This window comes from Paramisgurnus dabryanus, chromosome 4, assembly GCF_030506205.2.
Source record: "Paramisgurnus dabryanus chromosome 4, PD_genome_1.1, whole genome shotgun sequence".
Lineage (NCBI taxonomy): Eukaryota > Metazoa > Chordata > Actinopteri > Cypriniformes > Cobitidae > Paramisgurnus > Paramisgurnus dabryanus.
The window spans coordinates 3,547,677-3,570,605 of record NC_133340.1 but is presented as its reverse complement, the minus strand read 5'-3'; the positions used below and the strand labels follow the sequence as shown (position 1 = coordinate 3,570,605).

The following is a 22,929-nucleotide window of genomic DNA, read 5'->3' as shown; positions in this document are numbered from 1 at the left end:
ATTTACAGACACAAACATGCACGTTTTAAGCATGCAAAAATAACAATAAGGAGCATGACGTGAACGGAGACACCACAGGGTACCGCAGCGGTACATACCGGGAAGCTTATGAGCAGTTTTTCTCACATGTACCGAAAACAAACCTTCATTACCCTGCTGTGTCTGATGCATTGACAACACGCACATGCATAGTGAGAGAGAGTATAGACGTTCACCTCCTGTTCAGTTCAGAAACTGACACTGCTGGAGGTCTGAGACAGCATAAAGATGGTGGACTGCTCGGCAGTGAGACACCGACGCTTTGTCTGCTGTTACCCGGGTCACAGGTTAAACACACGGGAAAGGGAAAGGTCAAGGGTCAAGGCCAAGCATCAGAGGAGAGAAGAGAAACAGAGGTGGAAGTAGAAACAGAGGGTTTAGAAAGAGACCAGATGAATGTAACTTTAGATGCTTTTCTGTTAAAACCGAAATTTAAAGCGTTAGTGTTTTTATTTATTTGCAATATTATCGCAGTAGTGTCCATCTTTGAACAACTGAGGTATTTGCCCTTTATTCAAATATTTTATTAAAGATGCATTAATTGTTTTCCATGCATGTTGCATGTTGTTGTATTTGTACTCTAGTATAACATAAGCTCAGCTTTGAGAAGAATTTAAAGGTGCACTGTGTAACTTTTAGGATGATCTCTTGACAAAAAAACTATATTATCAGTGGTGTATAAAGACCTTACATAATGAACTGTATTGTTTTTATTACCTTAACATTTGCCGTTTTTATCTACATACACCGCGGGTCCCCTTACATGGAAGTCGCCGTTAAGTTTCTACAGTAGCCCTAAATGGACAAACTGCTTTATAGAGCATGTTTCCTGCTTTTCGAAATTTAGGTTGGTTGCAAATCGCAACTCACCCTTAGATGCCGCTAAAACCCATACTGTTCCTTTAAAACAGTGTTTTGTCCATTTTGTACCATACACCTCATATTTTGATGGTTTAAAGGAACATGCCAACTTTGTGGGACTTTAGATTAGTCACCGTATCCCACAGAGTTAGATAAGTCAATACATACCCTTTTCATCTCCGTGCGTCCGACGCTAGCCTAGCTTAGCACAAAGACTGGAAGTAAATAGCTCCAGCTAGCATACTGCTCCTGATAAGTGACAAAATAAAGCCAACATTTTGTGCAAATGCGAGTGATTTGCTCCAGCACCTGAGAAGCCCCATAGTGATTAGCAGATAGTTCGCGCAAGTGTTGCGCTAATAACTTCGTCCAAGTAGCAGTGCTTCGCTTTCTGAGAATATAGTAGTTTCATATATATAAGCTTGTAATTTGTATGCGCTGTGACTATACAAATCACAACATATAAATAGGAAAATGTTGGCTTTATTTTGTCACTTATTGGGAGCAGTATGCTAGCTGGAGCCATTTACTTCCAGTCTCTGTGCTAAGCTAGGCTAGTGGTGGGTGCATCTGGCAGATTTACGGCAAGCACAGAGATGAAAAAGGTATGTATGGACTTATCTAACTCTGGGGGATACGGTGAATAAGCTAAAGTCCCAAAAAATCGCTGTGTTCCTTTAATCGAAGCTAGGGGGTCTTAAAGCAAATATTGTACAAATTTTACATAACTTTTGACAACTAATGTATATTCACTGTACAAAGTACAATGTTCAACTTAACGGTAACAAAGTAAAAACGGATCATGTTAAAGGCAGGGTGCATGATCTCAGAAACCCATTGTTGACATTTTAAATAACCTAAACAAACACACCCCTACCCCAATAGAATCTGGACCTTCTTTTGATAGATCCGCCCCTAGTAGACTAGTAGACACGCCCCTTACTGCTGATTGGCTACAAGTGTGTTTCGGTAGTCGGCCCGACTCCCTTTTCCAAAGTGTTTTTCAAAAATCATGCACCCCGCTTTTAACATTTTCATTAAATATTTTTAGTTTTACTGTGATCAATTAAACAATGCAACTTGATTTAGCACTGCAATAATTTTTTCTGTTCAGATTTCTTTAAAGGTGCATTGTTTCAATTTTAGGAACATTTAGCGTTGGCCAACCAACGGCTCACCCCTCCCTTTCCAATCACATAGAGAAGCTACGGTGGCCAACACAAGACAAAGATGTCATCGTCTGAAACAGCAGAGAGTAGCCAGTCAAGCAATAAAGTTAATATAGTGAAAAAACAAGCTCATTAGAGCAGTTTGTCCGTTTAGGGCTACTGTAGGTACATGGCGACACAAAATGGCGACGTGTAAGGGGACAAACTGTGTATGTAGATAGAAATGGCTCATTCTAAGATAATGAAAACTAAATAGTATATCATGTAAAGTCTTTTTGCACCACTAAAAACATAGTTATGTATATTATATTGCTTTTCGGTCAATAAATCCTCCTAAAATTTACACACTGCACCTTTAGTGTTCTATATAATTAATATATATATATATAATTATAGATACAAATGGTTCACGAATGCCAGTTTCATGTTAACATTAGTGCTCTGGATGTTTCTACAGTTGATTAAGGAAAACGGGTGAGGGAAATATCACACAGGTTAAGCATTTCATCACATGCTTGCACACGTAAAATGTCTTCTTACATAGTATGTTAGCATACTATGTGCGTTGACAGTAAAATACACAGAGTATACACTATATCGCCAGCTTGACTGAATGGCTCAAACTCAGAGTCATCCAATGTAGAGAAGAAGTCACAGAAGAAGTGAATCATGAATCAGAATCCACTTACATTAAGTACACTGGGGATCAATCCAACGCAAGTGTAAATCTAAAGAGCAGTTAGTAAACCAATATTACATATCTCTATGTGTATTAACTATTAACCTGGTTCAGACAACATTTTATATATAGATTCCTCTTTTAAAAGAATAGTTTATTTCTTATTATAAATAATATAAAACTTAGTCATATACATTTAAGTTGGTAAATTATGAGAGCCATTTTATTTAAGGGTAGACTATTTCTTTAAATATTACTGTTGTGCATCTAAGTGTTGATGGTTCAGATGATTAAACTGAAAAACTGTCAATGGCATCGACCCCTTACAGTTCAACCAGACTTATAGTACAACCTATTCAACAGACCATATAAATTAATATGGTGTCCAATCCCTAAGGTTCATGTATATTTTAAATTAAAATAATGAAAGACATATAGGTTATAAATCCTGTATATGGTGAGGGATTTTACCTGTATTCTCTCTGTGGTGGTGGGCCACAGAGCTCTACACAACACTTTCTTCAGCACATCGGGTAACAGACTGACTATTATCAGCAGAATTATACTGAGCCATGCCGGACCGCTGGACAACATCTGCATGAACACGTAGTACATCCTCTGATAGTTCAGGAAAGGCCTATGGAGAACAGAAAGGAACCAGAGGTATTCAATATGGGTTTATACAGCCGAATGCAGAACCAGTTGTTTCTTACGAGTACAAATTACAGGCACCTGTTTAAAAACTACATTTCCTTTTGTTATAGGTCCCAATCTTATGTATCCATCATTTATTTCTGCAACTATTCAGATATATCAGACTTTTAGTCATAGACCGTTTGTCCCCCAAAGTATTTTGCCTGAATCCAGCATATTTTTTATGTGTTTGCTATGGGAGTGCTGTTTTTAAAAAAAGCAGGCAGTTAGCGAGGGGCTAAGTGGGTGTGTACACCAAGGCCTTTATGTTTGTGGTCGGCGTATGCTTTTAATAGTTTCCAATAGAAGCGCCGCGCTTTTCAAAAATGGCAGAGTTTTATCTGTTTTTTCACACCCAGAGTTAAAAAACTTGTCAATGTCACTTTTAATCTGCTGTCCAATCACAGTGGAAGAGGGGCGGGACAAACACCATCACAACCAACCGGTGTAACGACTGATAAACAAAACAGAAGTTTTAAAGCAACCAAACGCTTAGCTGAAGAAACACTGGGAGGCGCCCACAGTCTGCCTTCGCGTGGTTTTTTGTAGGCACGTTTATAAATATAGAGGTCTTCTTGTGTCCAAAGAAATGTACCCAAACCCAATGTGCATAAATTGTAATGTTTTAAACTCTTTCACCGCCATTGACGAGACATCTCGTCAATTAAGAGAAAACGCTTCCCCGCCAATGACGAGATTTTCCGTCTTTCCGCAATACCGCTATTATCCACCAGGTGGCACCCTTCCGTAACTTTTTAAACCCGGACGTATTGCCCTATGGCAAGCGGCTGCATGTCCGTGTCTGTTTTAAAGATCGCTCTGAATGGTATCTCTATGAAAAGTCCGTCACAAAAATTGAATTATCTCTGCTTTTTGCTCAAAATGTGGTGTTTTTGCAGAAACCTACCCATATTCAAAAGCTGATTACAAAAGAACCACTGAAGGTAGGATGAAAAGTTTTTTTTTGTTTGAAAGCAGAGAGTCTGTTCTTTCATTTGGTATATTGTATGTTTATATATTTAAAGAAGAACATTTTCTGGAAGGCATTAAACTTTGGTGAAAATCATGAAAAACGCTGGCGCTGGCTGGCAACTTTTTTTTTAAACGCTGGCGGTGAAAGAGTTAAAGAAACCTGACCCAAAATGACCTCAAGAAAATTAGACCCGAGTCCGACCTGACCCAGGCCAATTTTTTGGACCCCCGGTGGCCTCGCAACCAATTTAGCCTGCTGCTCCATTTATTTTCATTTATTATCTATCGGTTACTGCTAAAATGTGTATTTAAAATGGATTGACAGGTCTGGTTCAAGAAAAATTAACCAGCCACTTGATGTCGCATGCGCTCTTGGCAAACAGAGGAGGGGTTGGAAAAGGACTTGATGCACACACGGAAGATAGTTGGGGTCTTCTCATGTCCGTTCAGCAAAAACACACTCATTTAAACATTTTCAGAGACCCAATGCTGCTATTAGTATACCTGTGTCGGAGACACATGAAACTTTTAGACCTGGACCCACTCGGGTCTCTGGTCGGACATCAGGATTTCAGATTTAACTAAAACATCACCGTTTTTCAATATTTTACTATGTTCTTACCTCAACTTAGATGAATTAATACATACCCACCTTTTCTCAATGCGTGCACTTTTAATCTTTGTACAGCGCTTTGTGAATGTGTTAGCATTTAGCCTAGCCCCATTCATTCCTATGGCTCCAAACAAAAGTTTTATTTTGTGCCATCATACTTACTCGTGTAATTTAGGGTGACCAGATTTTTTAGATGAAAACTGAGGACATTTCCTAGTTCAATGGTAAAAATATCATCAATTTGTTGTTATCTATGAATTAAACAATGGGGACAGCCCGTTTTTTTGAAAGATTTCTTCTTTTTTGGGTTCAATGCAAAAAATGACTGACTGACTTACTTCTTACTTAATGGTATTTTTGTCTTGTTTTCAACTATCTAAAAATAATTAAATCAAGATGCATTTCTTGATAAGCAAAATCCCCTAACAAAAAATCTTGCTTTAAGACAAAAAAATGATAAATTGAAGTGAATTTGTGCTTAAAACATGCACTGCAAAAAATGGTTTTCAAGAAAAAAAATCTTAGTATTTTTTTCTTGTTTTCAGTAAATTTTGTTAAAAATTCCTAAATCAAGATTTATTTTCTTGATAAGCAAAACAACCCAAGAAAATAATTATAGTTTTTAGACCAAAAATATAAAATTTAAGTGCTTTTGTGCATAAAACAAGCAAAAAATCTGCCAATGGGGTAAGCAAATTTTTCTAGAATTTTTCTTGAATTTAGTGTTTAAGAAAAATGTTCAAGATTTTTAGCTTACCCCATTGGCAGATTTTTTTGCTTGTTTTATGCAAAAAATCACTTTTGATTTGATATTTTTGGTCTAAAAACTAGACTTATTTTCTTGCGTTGTTTTTCTCATGAAGAAAAAGCATCTTAATTTAAGACTTTTTAGATATTTTTACTGAAAACAAGACAAAAATACTAATAATTTTTTTTCTTGAAAATAATTTTTTGCAGTGTGCAAAAATCTGCCAATGGTAAGACATTTTTTCTTGAATTACGTGCCAGATTTTTTTGCTTGTTTTAAGCACAAATTTGATATTTTTGGTCTAAAAACTAAGACTTATTTTTAGGTCATTTTTCTCATCAAGAATATTCAATATATTCTTTATTTTTTTGTACTGAAAACAAGAGAAAAAATACTAATAAGAAAGTCATTTGTTGCAATGTTTCTAATTTAGTAGAAACATTGCAACAGCAGTTAGGTAAGGTAGTTAGTACCTTAACCCCGATAACTTTGACTGTTTTCATATCTTATGATAACTTGACTGATGATAACTTGATGGCGCTTTCTCGTGTTTCTTGCAGTAAGTTCTTCTTTGCTAAAGCAGTTACGCGCAACCAAGTAATCTGTGTAGCTCTCGGCCCCCTCTGCTGGTGAAAATAATCATTACATGATTGCTCCGGTCTGGTTACATGTTGCTCAGGTTTTTCAGTGTATTTGCTGGTTGTTTTGGATGCGCTGTAAAACGGGGACATTTCCAGGGACAGCTCCAGTCGGGGACAGAACATCAAAAAACGGGACTGTCCCAGAAAAACGGGGACGTCTGGTCACCTTAGTGTAATTACTCATGTAACAGTCTTTAAATAGGGAAAACATGGAAGTGTTTGGTGGCTTTAAATTCATCCCTGTTTGGATCCTAAGGAATGAATGAGGCTAGGCTAAATGCTAACACATTCACCACTCGCTGTACAAAGATTAAGTGCACGCACGGACAAATATAGGTATGTATTAATACGTCTAAGTTGAGGTAAGAACATAGTAAAATATTGAAAAACGGTGGTGTTTTCCTTTAAAGTGGACCCATGAAGACCTCTAATATATATGCCCCCTATAAGACCTTACCATGCTCATGGTGTTTTTACCGTTCAGTGAGATTTGAAAAATTACCAACGTCAGGTGAAACGCTGCGCTTGGCAAAGTCACTTTTTACTCATCCAATCACAGTGGAGGAGGGACAAATACAATACAAACCAAAGCGGCTTAGCTAAAATCTCTGCCAAGCGCCCACAGTCTGCAATTTTAGAAGAGCAAGTGGTGTTTTCAGCCATGTTTGAGTGCTTTGGTGGACACACAGCCTTAAAATATTAAAATCCATCATAAAAATACATTTGAACAGCTATGAAACCATATACATGGTATGAAAATGATTCATATAGAATTTTCATGTAAATAATTATGCCACTGAAGTTTTTTTTTAATCCACACAATCAAGGTAAATATCATTGTAAAAAAAAAATCACATTCCTATCATACCAATATTTTGTCAAACTATACAACTATATTCTGATATGAAATGCATACTGGGGTGGACCGTACCAGATGATGCCTCCCCACAGGAGTGAGAAGATCACGTAGAAAAGCAGAGACCCCCATATGACAAAGTGGTTGATCCACGTCCAGTAATGTGTGTCCAGGGCGAGCTAAAGCACAAAAAGTAAAAAATGAAGATGACACCTTCTAGTGAGATCAACGCACATCTGTTTGTGTTATGTGTGTCTATGTTCTGAATTACCTTTAACGTAACAACGAAAACTAGGATCGTGAACACGAGTGTCCCAAACGTCCAGTTTCCAAACATCTGGAACAGAGAAATATTGAAAAAGGTGGAAGGTGTTTGACACAGATGCATAAACAGATTTTTGAATAGGTGTTTATGTACAGCTCACACTCACTCTTTGCTAAAAGTAAGTATTAGAGAATTAATTTGACAAAAAAAACTTAATATTAAAGTTAATATTAAAGTGCTATCACTTGTCGCCAACCTAAGCCGTTGCATAGCCATATAAACATATCCTTAGGACAATCATTAAAATTATTTTTAAACATCTACTGAGAATAATTATAAAGAAAACGCTTGAACTGTAGCATACCATTAACATGTTATTGGTGCTGTAAAAGAAAGCTCTGCATTTTCGTACTGTATATCGTTTTATTGAGATTATTAATGATGTCTGGAAGACTCTGTGATGTCACGTCCATTTTATACCTCATCCATAAAAGCCTCATAAATAAGCGGTGAGCTGAGATAGTCCTTTAAAACGCTATAATGGATTCGGCATTGCTGTTCGGGCAATAAAGCTCTGTTTGGGTGCGGTACGCCTTTATTTGTTTCTGTCTCTTTTAGGGGATTTGTTCCCTTATTGTTTATGGTCTTGGCAAGCGGTTGAAATCAGTCACAATGCATATCTCTTCTAGAACGTTCTTCTGTCTGCAGGGACTGCGCATATTTTCGATGACACAATGCATTACAACATCGATGCTATGGAGCTCTATAAATCTCTGAATCTGTAAAGCATGAATCAAAACCAAAGTGAGCAAGCCACAGCAAAACACAAGTAGGACTGTATGATACCAAATGGTTTTAGTGAGCTGTATGTCGATGGGTTGCCAGTTTGAGAGCAAGAAAATAAAACAAATACAGGGACACACAACAGATGTTAACTTACCTTGGTGAGCAAACAAAAGTTAATTTGTATCCATGTCAAGGGCAAATTATATTGAATGTTATAATGTTGTAAATGATGAATATGATACACTGTAAAAAATATTTTTTGCACTTACATTTTTAACTCTTTCCCCGCCTTTGACAAGTTATCTCGTTAATTAAGAGAAAACATTTGCATGAAAAAAATCGTGTTCCTGATTAGTTTTTATGGTTATCTGTAATACCGCACTTACCCAATTCCCAAAAAAACTGATTACTGACAATTATTTATTAATTTTACACTCCGTGTATGTTTTGATAATCGTTCTGAATCTGATCTCTAACAAAATTCCTTCACAAAAAATTCAATTATTTCATATTTTTGCTAAAAAAATATATTTTTGAAGAGAAAGACCTATATTTAAGAGTTTATAGGCAGAAAAAAATATATACAGTAGATAGGATGATTTATTTTTTTTCGTTTTGTTTTTTGTTTTAAAACAGAGGACTGTTCTTTCATTTGATATATTTGTATGTTTATATTTTTTATAAGAAACTTTTTCTGGAAGGCATTTTGTGAAACTTTTGTGAAAATCACAAAAAATGCTGGAGGTCAAATTTTCAAAAAAAAAAAAAAAAAGGATGGCGGGGAATGAGTATAAACAAGACATTTTAATATTTTTTATCTTGACTTATGATTGCTGTAAATTAACTTAATTAAGTTGAAATAAGTTAAGCTATTTTATAAGTCACATTTTATTACATATAAGTTACATTACATATTATGGCTTTAATATACACTGTAAAAAGTCAAACTTATATTAACTTAAAAAAATTCAAAACAATTATTTGGTAACACCTAAAAAAAATCTCACTTTAATTGAAAATTTTAAGTAAAAAAATGGTGTTGCCAATCGAAGTATTTTTTTTTTACTTTTAATTTTCACTTAAACTGAGAAAAGTTGATAAATCATAAATATTTTAAGAAGTAATTTTTTAAGCAGATCCAACTTTCAGTCTCAGTCATGGATGAACATGAGGGTAAGTAACTCTTTCCCCGCCAGCATTTAAAAAAAAACAGTCCAGCCAGCGCCAGCATTTTTCATGATTTTCACAAAAGTTTAATGCCTTCCAGATTTGTAAATCACCTCTCAAACATGGGTAGGTTTCTTCAAAAACACCCAATTTTGAGCAAAAGCTGAGATTATTCAATTTTTGCAAAGGACTTTTGATAGAGATCAAATGCAGAGCGATCTTTAAACCATACACGGAGTTCTTTCTCTTTCACGTGAGGCGCTACTTCTGGGTTGTATAAGTTGCGGAAGTGTGCCACCTGGTGGATAATACAGGTATTTCGGAAAGCCGGAAAATCTCGTAATTGGCGGGGAAGCGTTTTCTCTTAATTGACGAGATATCTCGTCAATGGCGGCGAAAGAGTTAATGATGATAACATTTTTAATATGAGAACATTGTATTTTTATGTGAACTATCCCTTTAAACAGTTATTCCTGGAATTCCTGCAAAAGTAATACCAAGAGATTTAATGTTTGCTCATTGGCTCTTGCAGGGAGTCATGTGACGATGGACGTGAATCCTATAGGCTGATGGAAATGGGCATGACAACACCTTTTGTGGCGTTTTGCAACACAGTTGTGACACACAGGACGAACACACAAACTCCTACTCGATCACAAGATGATAGACAGAGGAAGATGAACAGGGGGTCGCTACTCTATACCCATTGTGGCCGGTCCGTACCACAGGGACGTTAGGATGTCGTACGGCTCTTTGTGACAGCTACGATGGCAATGAACGGTTAGTAGACACTATGTGAGTGGAGGTGGGGTTTAGGGGAAGGGACTGAGGAGGGTGACAGTAAAACTAAAAACAGGATGAAAACAGATAAGGGAAGGCTTACCATCTGTGTGTTGGCGGCCATTAGCTGAGGAAAGGAAGAGAAGCAGAACAAAAGCCAAAAAGGAAAAGGTAAGAAAGGTAGAAGCAGAGGATAAAGACAGATATAGAAAGACACAAAGAGAGAGAGAGAGAGAAAAAAAGATATAAAGGAGAGGTAGGGTGGGGAAAGGGAGCAAGAAAGTAAAGAAAAAATTAGGATGTTATAACTTAAAAAAGTAAATCAAACAGGCAAAAAAGCAATCCAAAAGATTACTATGATTTAACTCAATGGCACAGAGAAAGATGTCTGGTCTGACTGATTCCCCAGCATGCTTTGTGTCGCATAAATGAATGGAAAAGCACCTGTAATGACTTCAAACATATGCAAAAGATCGACGTCAGTTAGCCACAATATGTACTGTACTGTATTTTACAACCATTGAAACCACAACGCAATTTATTGGCCACCCATTTAAACTGTACTTGACATCCTTATTTGACTGAGAACAACAAACTACAAACAAAACAACACGTCTGCTTAAAGTCCGTGTAAAGTCCGATATTAAATGTTCTCAGATTGTCACAACACAGAAAAGTGTCATTAAACACCCAGCCAAATTTGCGGCAAGTATAAATAAGTAATAAAATCCTTGGGGGCGTGTCCGCAATCTGCACTAAACCACGCCCACTTGTAGGAAAGCTGCCGTCTCTCAACTTTCAAATACCGCTACAACCTGAATGCAAAATTCAGATTGTGTTATGGGCGGGGCTGTGCTCAGTGGCTCCAGTGCATCATCGAGCCACTGTTTTAGCCCCGCCCAAATAATCCTGAACACAGAAATGTGGAAAAACAATCTAACTCAACAATACATTACGACACACTTTGTCTTTGTAGCGTGTTTCAGCAATACATTTCTAAACAATTCTCTGATTTGAGTTTACACAGACTTTAAGTCTCCAAAAAAACACGCAGACAAAATCTGAAACTCTGAAACTGTGAGTAAGGCGGAGACTACATTACCTGTCCATTGCTGGTGAAAGTAGTGTTGTCAAAAAGGAAGAAAGCACCGAAGAAAAAGACCATGGCGTCAAAGACCCCCAGAAATGTCCAGTAGATGAAGGTGGGCCACCTCAGGTGAGAGTTCTTTGCAATATCTCTGCCAAAACAAGCACAGAGAAATTCAAACTCATCACTGACTTGAATCATCTATTTCAGGGGTCTCCACTCTTTTTGTGAGCAGAACAATCTTGATACTTTTTTGATATTGTATACTCAAATTTTTTGTTTTACTTGATTTTTACATTTTTAAAATGTTAAAATACATAAAAGAAGCCAAGTTAATAGAAAAATGTGTAATCAATATTAATATTGAGGCTATTAATAGAATGTGCTTTGGCGGGCAACTCAAAGACTCTGTGCGGGCACCATGTAGGAGACCACTGATCTATTTACTACCAAAAACACTTTGTTGACAAGAAAACGTCAATGCAATTTATAAACACATGCTGTATACCTTCATAATATTTCAATAATTATTCTGTTGAACGCAAAAGAAGATATTTACACACAGTTGGCGGTACCCATAGTATTTGTCTTTTCTATGTAAGTCAATGGGTACCAACTGTGTGGTTATCTTTTATCAAAATATCTTGTTTTTCTTTGTGTTCAACAAAATAAAGAAACTCATATAGGTTCAGAACAACATGAGGGTGAGTAAACGACGACAAAAGTTTCAGTTTTGGTGAACTTCCCGTTTAAAAAAAAATACTATTATAAAACGGGCAGATCTGGTTCTTCATTCTGATTGGTTGAAACGCATTCTAAGCCGTGATAAAATACCCTGGTAAACCCACGGTTCAGACCGCATTACATAAGTATCACTCCGCCACTGTTTCTGCGTACTGATTTATGAAAATAAACACCACAGTCTTTAATAAATACAATTGCACAATTATGGCGATATCCAGATAAAAGTCAATAAATATTGTTGAGTCATCAAATCAATAAAGAGAAAACGCACCCTGAGGAGTTTCTACCTCAAATTCATATTTCCGCAATCCACTGGGTGAAGATCTTACCCAACTTAAACACTGACGCATACACTCAAAACTAAAAACCGTGTTTTGATCAGGCTCTGAATCTCCAGAAGATGATTTTTCTGCAAGGCATTAAACTATCTATATTTTTTCTCTGTTTATAAACTCTTAAATATGGGTATTATTCTTTAAAATTAAAAAAAAATTGAGCAAAAAGCTGAAATAATTGCATTATGTAATTTTTTGCTTCAGTTTATAAAAAATTGGGTAAGAGCGCCATCTAGTGGATAATCACAGTTTTACAGATGAATGGTGATTTATCAAATAAACACCACAGTCTTAAATCATATTTTCATTGTGTCTTTGCTGCATCTCTGTTGGTTGGGAACTGCGCTCTGTTTCAGTCACACTTGATTCTGAGGAACTACTTTGTTTGGCGGAAGAGTAATATTTGTACTAAAATAATTACAGCTTATTTGTGTTTTATTTTATAAAATCCCGCTAACTTTATGCATATGAAGTAACCGTTTTATAAAAGCAATAACCCCCGCGAAGCAGTGGGGTTACAGTGCATTTTATAACAGCTAAGGGGGTTTTAGGCACTCTGCTTCGCGTCGTGCCTAACAATGCCTCTTAGCTGTTATAAAATGCACTGGTAACCCACTGCTTCTTGGGGCTTATTGCTTTATTAACTCATTCCACGCCAGCCTTTTTTTAATGTTCAGAAAAGTTCACATAATGCCTTTCAGAAATTTTCTTCTAAAAATATATAAACATAAAAATATATCAAATGAAATAACAGATCCTCTTCTTTCAAACAAACAACAAACAAACAAAACGGGAAAGATACGTTTCATCCTATCTATATTTTTTCTCTGTTTATAAACTCTTAAATATGGGTATTATTCTTTAAAATTAAAAAAAAATTGAGCAAAAAGCTGAAATAATTGCATTATGTAATTTTTTGCTTCAGTTTATAAAAAATTGGGTAAGAGCGCCATCTAGTGGATAATCACAGTTTTACAGATTACCATAAAACTCATCAAGAACATGTTTTTTCGGGCAAATGTTTTCTCTTAATTGACGAGATAAGAAATCTTTCCCTAAAAGTGGCAGGCAAAGAGTTTCATGAAATTCACTCAGCAAGTGTCATTGTATGATTAAAATTAAAAAATCAAATCAACTTGAAGGATGTCAACTTGAAAGAGTAAAAAAAAACAATCCGTATTCATACAAATAAACAATAGAGCTTTTTTCACTGAGAATGCAACAAGTGTCGCATTTTGTGTCAGTAACAAAACATGTTTTTGAATTGAACAAGCAATATGAAAGAACCATAGGAAAATATGCTGCGTCAAGGCATTTCTGGATAAAATATGGAGTGGTTGTAATAATATTTCAGAACAGTGCTGTAAAAATTGAGTCTAGTGCAATTAAATCTGTGTGTGCAATTTTTTCCAAAGGCTGAAATGGAAAGAGAGAGAGAGAGAGAGAGAGAGAGAGAGAGAGAGAGACAGACATGCCCAAAAACTGAAAGTTGCAAATAAACAGGCACACAAATGGTGCTAAACATTAAAAAAAAAAATGTATCCTAAAGAAACAAATGAAGATAACTCAGAACTATGAACGAGATCACTCTGATTTAAAAAATAGTGTCAAAACATGTTTATTATTATGTTTTATTGTGCTACTTAGCTGTATTATTTTAGGTATGATGGCTTAAAATCAAAACAAACGAACTGCAGTTTGATTTATATTAATTGGATTGCAAAACAAGATTTTTTAAAAATGTTAAAATCTCGTTTTGGAACAAAACTCTTATAAAATAATACTTGTACTTATAAAATAATTATATCATCAAATTTCAGGACATCAAACATTGTCTGTCAAAAACCAGGACAAGGTCAGTATAAATAGCCAGAGTGTGGACAGGGATTTATCAGCCAGTCTCAAACAGGAACCCGAAGATAGAACATTGTGAATGTGCCTTCTAAAAATACACAACCCCTCCCCGTACAACATGACGAGGCACATCACACGACATTAATGTCCCTAAACTCATACCTGCTTTAAATTAGCAGTAGGTCACCTAAAAAATAAAAGTCTGACATTACTTTCCTCATGTTGTTCCAAACCCGCACTTTTGGAAAATCTTCAATCAGTTGTCACTAAAGCTCAAATATCTTTATCACTTTCAGATTCAAAATGGCAAAGTGGATCTCGCTTGTGTCACATCTGATAATGCCAAATGCAGAAAAAGAGCTGAAGCAGTGAGAAAACATAACTCCATTAGTCTGGACTGACATGAAGGTGAGCAAAAAAGTAAAAAAAACATTTTGGTGTAAACTAAACCCTAAAACATTAAAGCTTTAATTTAAACAATGAAAATATTAATTAGAAAAAAGTATTACCAGTAAGAAGTTCATGGTTACTTGAGTGAAATGTTTCTCTTAAAATCGTTTTGATCTGAAGGCATTGGCTTATTTGTTCGAAATTAGATTGGAGACAAAAATATAATTGTGCAAAGAAACAAATAAACAAATAAAAAAAATTCATTACTTGGACCGAATGATGCCATTTAAAGCCCAAAATAGATGGGAACTCATTCATCTTTGATAAAAACATATTCAATAATTTTTTTTTTTTAAATCTAGGCAAAGCGTAGCTACTTTGTACATGATAAAATTTTGACTTAAAGGGACACTCTCCCCTAGAGTTAATTATTTAATTTTTTACCGTTTTGAAATCCATTTAGCTGATCTCCGGGTATTGCAGTACCACTTTTAGCATAGCTTAGCATAATCCATTGAATCTGATTAGACCATTAGCATCACGCTCAAAAATAACCAAAGAGTTTCAATATTTTTCCTATTTAAAACTTGACTCTTCTGTAGTTACATCGTGTACTAAGACCGATGGAAAATTACAAGTTGTGATTTTCTAGGAAGATATGTCTAGGAACTATACTCTCATTCTGGCGTAATAATCAAGGACTTTGCTGCTGTAACATGGCTGCAGGAGGCGCAATGATATTATACAGCAGCTGAAAATAGTCCCCTTACTAACTTCAAATAGCAGGGGACTATTTTCGGGGAAGTTTCTGATTTTTTTTTCACTAACATCATTTCCAAAGATAGATTTGTGTCATTTTATAACAAACTAAGTGACCTATGCTGTATAATTATGCATAATTATACTGTGTATATTTTATATATTCATATAATTAAAACCATATCCACACTGTAAGAAATTTAGTTTTTCCCAACATTTCCAGGTGAGGAGGTTCTTGGTAGCATCAAAGGAGGGTTGGGAACACACTGAGCTGGACTCACCTGTAGAGAGACGGGTCACGTTTGAGGATGTCCATATTGATGTGCTGTTCCATCAGGCTGTACAGGAGGATGGGTAATGAGGTGAAGCTGATATTGTACAGGGTCAGATATGCTGTGTCGTACAGGGGCTGTGAAGGGATAAATCCTCAACATATAGTCATATGCCCAAGAGAAATTCACAGATGTTTCATTTCAAATGTAGTGTAATAGTGATCGATCACATTTTCAGATGCATGTTTACCTGCTGAGAGAAGCCACAGAAGAACTGATAGAGAAACTGAGGGAAGATAAAGCACACGTTCTGTGGAGACAAAAGCAAAGCTTAAGTAACTGATTATTAACTTTTAATAAGCTACAACCCATCACACTCCTTAAGATCACAAAAGTCCAGACTCCACCAAAGGAGGTCGAGCTTTTTCCCACCTGGCACCTAAACCGTGGAACAGTTTTCCAGACAATCTCTTCTCATTTAAATCTAAACTAAAGACGCATCTCTTCAGTCTTGCATACACTTAATTGCATTCTGCCACTTTGCATTCCGTTTATAAATAACTTATTAATAACTATCCTCTACCTAAATAGCCATTAACAGCTAAATCTAAATTTCAAGATGCTCATCCCGAGATAACTAACAAATACATCAGCTTCAGTCTGGATCCTGCCTCCATCAGATGATCCAACACTTATGGAAAGATGGCACCTGCCCTGGCAAGGACTTCATACCATGCCATGGACTATAAACGGATTTATAATTTTTTAATTTTCTGAACTGTTGTGTTTTATGTGTATTATACATGTATTTTTGTAAAGCTGCTTTGCATCAGTGTATACTGAAACACTTCAGTGAATGTGTGTGTGTGAAAATCAGGCGGCTAAAAATAGCATTACATTAGAGCTGCATTTCCAACAAGATTGTGTAGGGGTTTAGTCAGAACTCCTGGGAAAACATTAACATCTATAGATCCAAATTAGACAACTTTATTCTGTTTTACGAATGAAGGAAATTAGTATGCTGAAATCGACCCATTATATTTGAGACAGGCCACATTGGTTCAACCAAAAAAATCCCACTATGCCCACATGACCCATATGACTTCCTTTCCTCAATGGACCACAGAAAGACATACCTTACAGTACAGTACCTATTTTCTATAGTCCACAACATCGATTAAAATGGCTATGAAAACATAATTTTCTACATACAACTAAATTGTTGATTTATCTTTGATTTCATTCTTCTTTACATGTAACACAGCTACTTAAACTGAACAGAATTATAACGCCCCTATTTTTCATGAGCTGAACTTAAAGGGGACAGAGAATGGAAAACCATTTTTACCTTGTCTTTGTTGAATAATGGTAGTCTACCCGCATTCACGAACATACAAAAAGTGTTAGACATGCTAAACATCTCAGTCTCATAGAAATTCCTCTTTTAGAAATGTCAGCCAGAAAACGGCCCAATCTGAAAAACTGATGCTTATGACATTACAGGCATCTAACTGCCCCTCCACTTTAAAATAATTGGCTGTATTTTTTGAGTGGCAGCAAAGTCAGCCAATCAGTAATGAGATTGCAAGTTAACCCAGTAGGGGGAGCCAAATAGGTGCTAAACCACTTGTTTAAAATCCCCCATCCTAATAGAGCTATCTGAGAGAGGTTTTTAGGAAGCTTCTAAGGCATTACAGACCCAAACAAAAATTTTTTTGTCTACATGTCACATCACAAAACAAGGATAAATACCCCGTTCAATCTCTCTATGTCACATTTAAAGATCGAAGACTTTTTCTATGTACACAAAAGGCCTATTTTCTCAAATATTGTTTACAAATCGACAGCAAAAATATGACAGCGTATTCCAGTTCCTGCCAATATCCAGCAACTTCGCAGAGCAATTGAAGAGGAGTTGACCGACATTCCAAAGTTTTGGCGTCACGAACAGGATAGAAAAACATTTTTGTTGTCTCTATTCGAACGAGGAGTCGGGATTTTCTCTCACACATCCAGATGGAAATGTTTCCAGACCACTGGCTTCTGACTCCAAGCCGCGAGTGAAGATGGGGGTTAACCACGGCTGGTCCGGTGTCCTCTCTCCTGACTCATCCACTTAAGCAGTATTCCCAACCTGATCAACATCTATAGAGGGTATGCACGTGGTGTCACCTTCGGCAAAAGTGACTGTGGATACGCCCACTGAGTGGCAAAAAGTCTGAGCGACAGCATTAGCATAGCACGCGGCTAAAATGGTAAAAGTAGTTGTGTGATTGACTGTGCTAACAGACTCAACAAAAATGTGGTCTTTTTCCAAAAAAACTGCAAAAAACACTCAACGGAAAAGTAATAATCAGTAGCAGTAGCCATATCAGGTATGTACAATTTTGGGATAAAAAATCCTATAAAAATACACCAATGAATACTTTTATTATGTGTAACTGCAAAGTTTTGTCAATGAGCGTTCATTAAAAAACATCTATTATGATGAGCTTTGTGTTCTGCAAAGGTGGGATGGTTTAAAAGTGTTAGGCAAGACAAACATTATGTCAGGAAGGCCATATGCCAATGTCCACAGACTACTGGTTGTTTGGCAAGTTGTTAGGGTTACTGTAAAGGCCAATTTTAATCAATTTAAGCTGATAATAGTCAGTATAACTGGCGTTTCGCAACAGCCGCTATGAAAAACAGCCATTTTGTTGAATGTTTTGCCACTCAACAGGGCGAGCTCCGGCGTGGTCACGTGGAAAATTGACGTCGTTGCATACCCCCTATTTGAAGGAGATGTGTTGCACCGCATGAGGCAAATGGTTTTCGGACCCCCCATACAGCAAAAGTGCACATTTTAGAGTGGCCTTTTATTGTGTCCAGCCTAAGGCATACCTGTGCAATAATCATGCCTAATCAGCATCTTGATATGCCACACCTGTGAAGTGAACGGATTATCTGGGAAAGGATAAAAGCTCACTAATACAGATTTGTAAACAATTTTTGAGAGAAATAGCCCTTTTGTGTATATAAAAAAGTCTAAGATCTTTGAGTTCAGCTCATGAAAAATGGGGGCAAAAACAAAGGTGTTGCGTTTCTAATTTTGGTCATATGATATATCCAATGCACTTTTATAAATCATATCATAGGCTATGGATCACCTTATAAAAGAAGTACTGGACCAGCTCGGCGATTCTGATGTAATAATAGTGTCCGTGAACCAGCAGCATTTTCTTCAGATGTTTGAACTTGGGAATTGCATAGTCACTATTACGTGCTGCCTGACGGCCTTCTTTACCCATAATTCCTAGAGCCAGAAAACCAGTCATTAAGGAATCAATATCAAACATAATTGACATGATAGCCCTTGTCAAATGTGTTGCTTAGAGAACATCAGTGAATACATGTATTACTGCGAATGTGCATTCACCTATGCCAACGTGTGCTTCCAGGATCATGCTGACATCATTGGCTCCGTCTCCGATGGCCAGCGTGATGGGATGCTCCTTGGATGCTTTTATCAGCTTCACAATCTGACAAAACAGTTTCATGCCATAGGTAAATAAAATATGGCTGCCCCCATGACTTCCATACTGTATCCTTCCTGACTGAAATTTGGCTTTCAGCACATTTGGATCGCAAAGTCTTTACTTTGATTAAGAACTCAATAATTGTCTTGTAAAACAATCACTTCTTGACTTTACGGTCTGTGGTGTTTCCAGCAACCCTGTGATTGACACTTTTAGTGTATAGTAAAGATTCAATGTAAATACAGTAGCCTAATGTCTTCATTTGTTGCCAAATGTACTTAGCTTAGTACCCTGTGTTCCCAATAAGCCAATCCAGGCGTGTATTACCTGTGCTTTTTGTAAGGGTGCCATCCGGCAACAGAGTACAGCGCTGCAGTTCCTGCAGATTTCCAGGAAGATCTCTTTATAGTTTCCTCCATTACCGGTGCCGTCCTGTGATGGTTTCAGTACAGCTGATAGCGTCGCCCCGTCGATGATCAAACCATAGTCCGGACAATCACCAGAGAGTCTGTGAGGACAGAAACATGTGTGTAAAGCTGGCTTGTGCGTGTGTGTGCATGTTTCCATCTGTATGTTTTACTGCACCCACCCTGAGAACGTATCTCTGCTCATACTGCCATGCTGTCGTAAGACGGTTCTGCTCAGATCAAACAGGACATCGTGAAGGCTCTGCTCTTCTGTCCGCTTTGTTGTCAGTTCTAGGATCTGTGTACTGCGATGGAAAAGCTTGCTGGCGTAGCATGTGGCTGCTGCAGTTTCCATTTTGTCCCCCGTGAGGACCCATACCTTCATACCGGCCTTATGCAGAGACTCGATTGTGTCGGCCGCTTTGTCCTGCAACCTGACGCATAAAAAGACACCCAACTCTTTAGAAGCAGTTCATTTAAACTACTGACAATAAATGTGATATTGCCTGTGAAAACCCAGTTATTTTTTGTGATTTACAGGTTACTAAATAAAATCATACTACGGTAAAGAACACTGTGTTAAAATATGACCTTGATAACTTTAATATCAACTGAGTAAGATCATGTCAAAGATTGAAATTAAAGTGAATTCATTGAATAAAATCAAACTTTGATGCTCATAATTGGATTATTAAACAGCGTGGATTTTAGACTAGGGGCCCTATCATACATACACCCAGCACAATGCAGCGCAAAGCGCGCAGCAAGTGTTTTTTGCTAGTTTCAGTCTGGCGCAGTCATCATTTTCATGTTCAGCATCACATTGTTTAAATAGCAAATGCATTTGCGCCCCTTTTGTGCGCCCAGGGCCGGCCCGTCCAACAGGCAATACAGTCGATTGCCTGGGGCCCCGCGACAAGACGAGGGCCCTCCATGCATAAAAATTATTTTGTCGTTGCACAAATCTCAGCAGTCAGTACGCACTGCATGCGCAGGGAGCTTATGGATTAAAATAGGGATCACCAAGATCAAAAATCCAAAAAACCCACAGGGATTGAACAATAGGCCCCACACAACAATCTACAGTAAAATGATAATAAAACAAAACCTTAGTATAAGTAAAGACATAAAACATTAAAAATAAGAACAGAGTGGGCTAATTTGCATAATGTTAATGACGCGATGGCGCTTGCGGAGATGTGTCTCATTGCGCATGCTTGTAAATAAAACTTTTTGGATTATGGGAAATGTAGTATGGTATAACTACGCAATGTTTAGGTTACATCTTTCAATAAAGATAAAAACAAGACTTATTGTAGTGAGGTTGTGGTGGTAGGCTTTGGCAAACTATGGCATTAAAACGATACCTTTTAAAGCAGAGAAAGAAAAGCAATCACAAGGTAAAGGTATTTTCTCCTGCCTATGCTAATTTAAAAACATTAGAAAAATTTCCATCACCCTTTATAAAAAACCCACATTAAAAAAGACTTTTATACTATATAATTTACTGCAGTAAACTGTATAGTAAAATTCTTAGATACTAAAAATATACTACAGTAGGGTTCAAAAACAGTATACAGAATACGGTATCACCCTATAGTAATTAATCTGTATTAATATCCATGATATTTATATTGATACATACAGTACTGTAGTTATGTTGCACTACAGTTGTTGCACTAACAACATTGCGTAATATGTTGCACTTAATAAAAACTTCTACACTTAAATATACAGATTTTCATTTTTGTCTGTTTTAATTTCACTTGTCAAATTGCATTGCTAATTTTTTAAACCATTGGGGCCCATTTTCAAGGTCTCGCCTAGGGCCCCAAAACGCCAAGGGAGGGCCCTGTGTGCGCCCATGGGCGTTCTGGTCTGAAAACGAGGTGTTCAGGAGCATTACTGCCACGTTGCTATTCTGAGGCAACTAAAATAGACTACACCATTGGCCAACTAAAACCTGGTCTAAAGTCTAAAGTCAATGCGCAATAATGTTATTGTTATTTAAAGAGCATGTCATATGCGTAATATAGTAATTTGCGCCTATAAACGGGATGACAACGCGCGTTTGCTTATCACACACATGGATGTGCAGCACCACACAAACATTTTTAAATATGAAAAATTAAAGGATTGAAATGTAAAATATAAAATAAAATATTACCGAGTGCTGAAACGTAACCTAACCTAACCCTAACCCATGAATTTAAAGAAATATTTTATTTATCATAAGTCACTATAAACACTGTTTACATAATAAACATTACAGCATTTGCACTGTATGTTATGCCATTCAACTAAATTGAAAATTGTAATCTTTAAATTGCACCGTGAACATTATTAAATATAAATATTAAGTAATGCAATATGCAAGGATTTAGTGCTGTTTAAAATTATATTAAGTTATAGATTAATAAAATTACAATTTTCGTATCACTTTATTAGCTTTTATTTATGTTGACACCTAAAAAAACCTGAAAATAAATATTATATTTAATTTATTTTATATTATTTGTACATATGTACCTATTCCTGTATTATATTCGATAGTATAATTAAATCATTTTTAAGGCACATTATGGAGCACTTTTTCAAACAGGGTTTAGATTAATCCAGGACTAGGACTTGTTATTTTAGGACTTTTTACAAACATACCTTACAAAGTAACATTGCTGGTGTGCATCTTGAGACAAAACAATGGCACTTATATATATTTTTAAAATAAGGCAGCACAAATATACATTTTAGTCATAAGCCCTGTCTTGGAAACCAGCCCAAACACTTTTGCCATATATAAATGTTTATATGGTACATCATATACATTTTTATATGTTCATGTGATTTATGAAAGACAACGGCATCATTTGAAAATGACAGCTTTGATTAAACAGCAAGTCTCTACTACCGTGGCAAATATGAAGAACGAGAAGTAACAATCCTATATTCTGTGCGCATTGCTGAAATGAAAGTTAATGGATGGTGCTCTGCATGGCTGGATGGTGAAGAGGTCTTTTACCGCAGTGTAATATCTCAGTCCACTTCACTCAGTAATTAAGCAGCACAGCAGTTAGGACTCACAGTGCCATACTGCTGCCAGATAATGAAGACTGCACTTCACTCACAGACCAGCCACGCAAGAAGTGACATTCTCTCAAAGACCTTTCATTACACTCCTTATTAAACATACTAATAACATGAAGAGGATTTAACTCTACAACAGTCTATTTGGTTTGAACAAATTACATTCTATTAACTTTTCATTTGACATTCTGTTTTGGCAGTTGGCACCAT

At 36.5% G+C, this 22,929-nt stretch overlaps 1 protein-coding gene across 8 annotated transcripts in view; it reads right to left on the bottom strand.

Annotated features, from left to right (window-relative positions):
* LOC135746602 (phospholipid-transporting ATPase IH-like) overlaps positions 1-22,929 on the bottom strand; it is a 91,198-nt gene that overhangs the window by 4,960 nt on the left and 63,309 nt on the right. For 2 of the 8 annotated variants that reach the window (XM_065265224.2, XM_065265225.2), the window contains exons 19-30: positions 19,818-20,069; positions 19,556-19,736; positions 19,129-19,231; positions 18,860-19,005; positions 15,961-16,020; positions 15,720-15,847; positions 11,372-11,507; positions 10,373-10,396; positions 7,543-7,608; positions 7,347-7,450; positions 3,220-3,385; positions 216-308 (exon numbers count right to left, since the gene is read on the bottom strand). In XM_065265224.2, coding sequence (XP_065121296.1) covers positions 228-308; positions 3,220-3,385; positions 7,347-7,450; positions 7,543-7,608; positions 10,373-10,396; positions 11,372-11,507; positions 15,720-15,847; positions 15,961-16,020; positions 18,860-19,005; positions 19,129-19,231; positions 19,556-19,736; positions 19,818-20,069 — 1,447 coding nt within the window. In that variant the 3' untranslated portion in view covers positions 216-227. Of the gene's footprint in view, positions 1-215; positions 309-2,758; positions 2,798-3,219; positions 3,386-7,346; positions 7,451-7,542; positions 7,609-10,372; positions 10,397-11,371; positions 11,508-15,719; positions 15,848-15,960; positions 16,021-18,859; positions 19,006-19,128; positions 19,232-19,555; positions 19,737-19,817; positions 20,070-22,929 lie in introns of all 8 variants that reach the window. The other 6 variants (XM_065265220.2, XM_065265223.2, XM_065265222.2 and 3 more) reach the window with 5 other exon arrangements.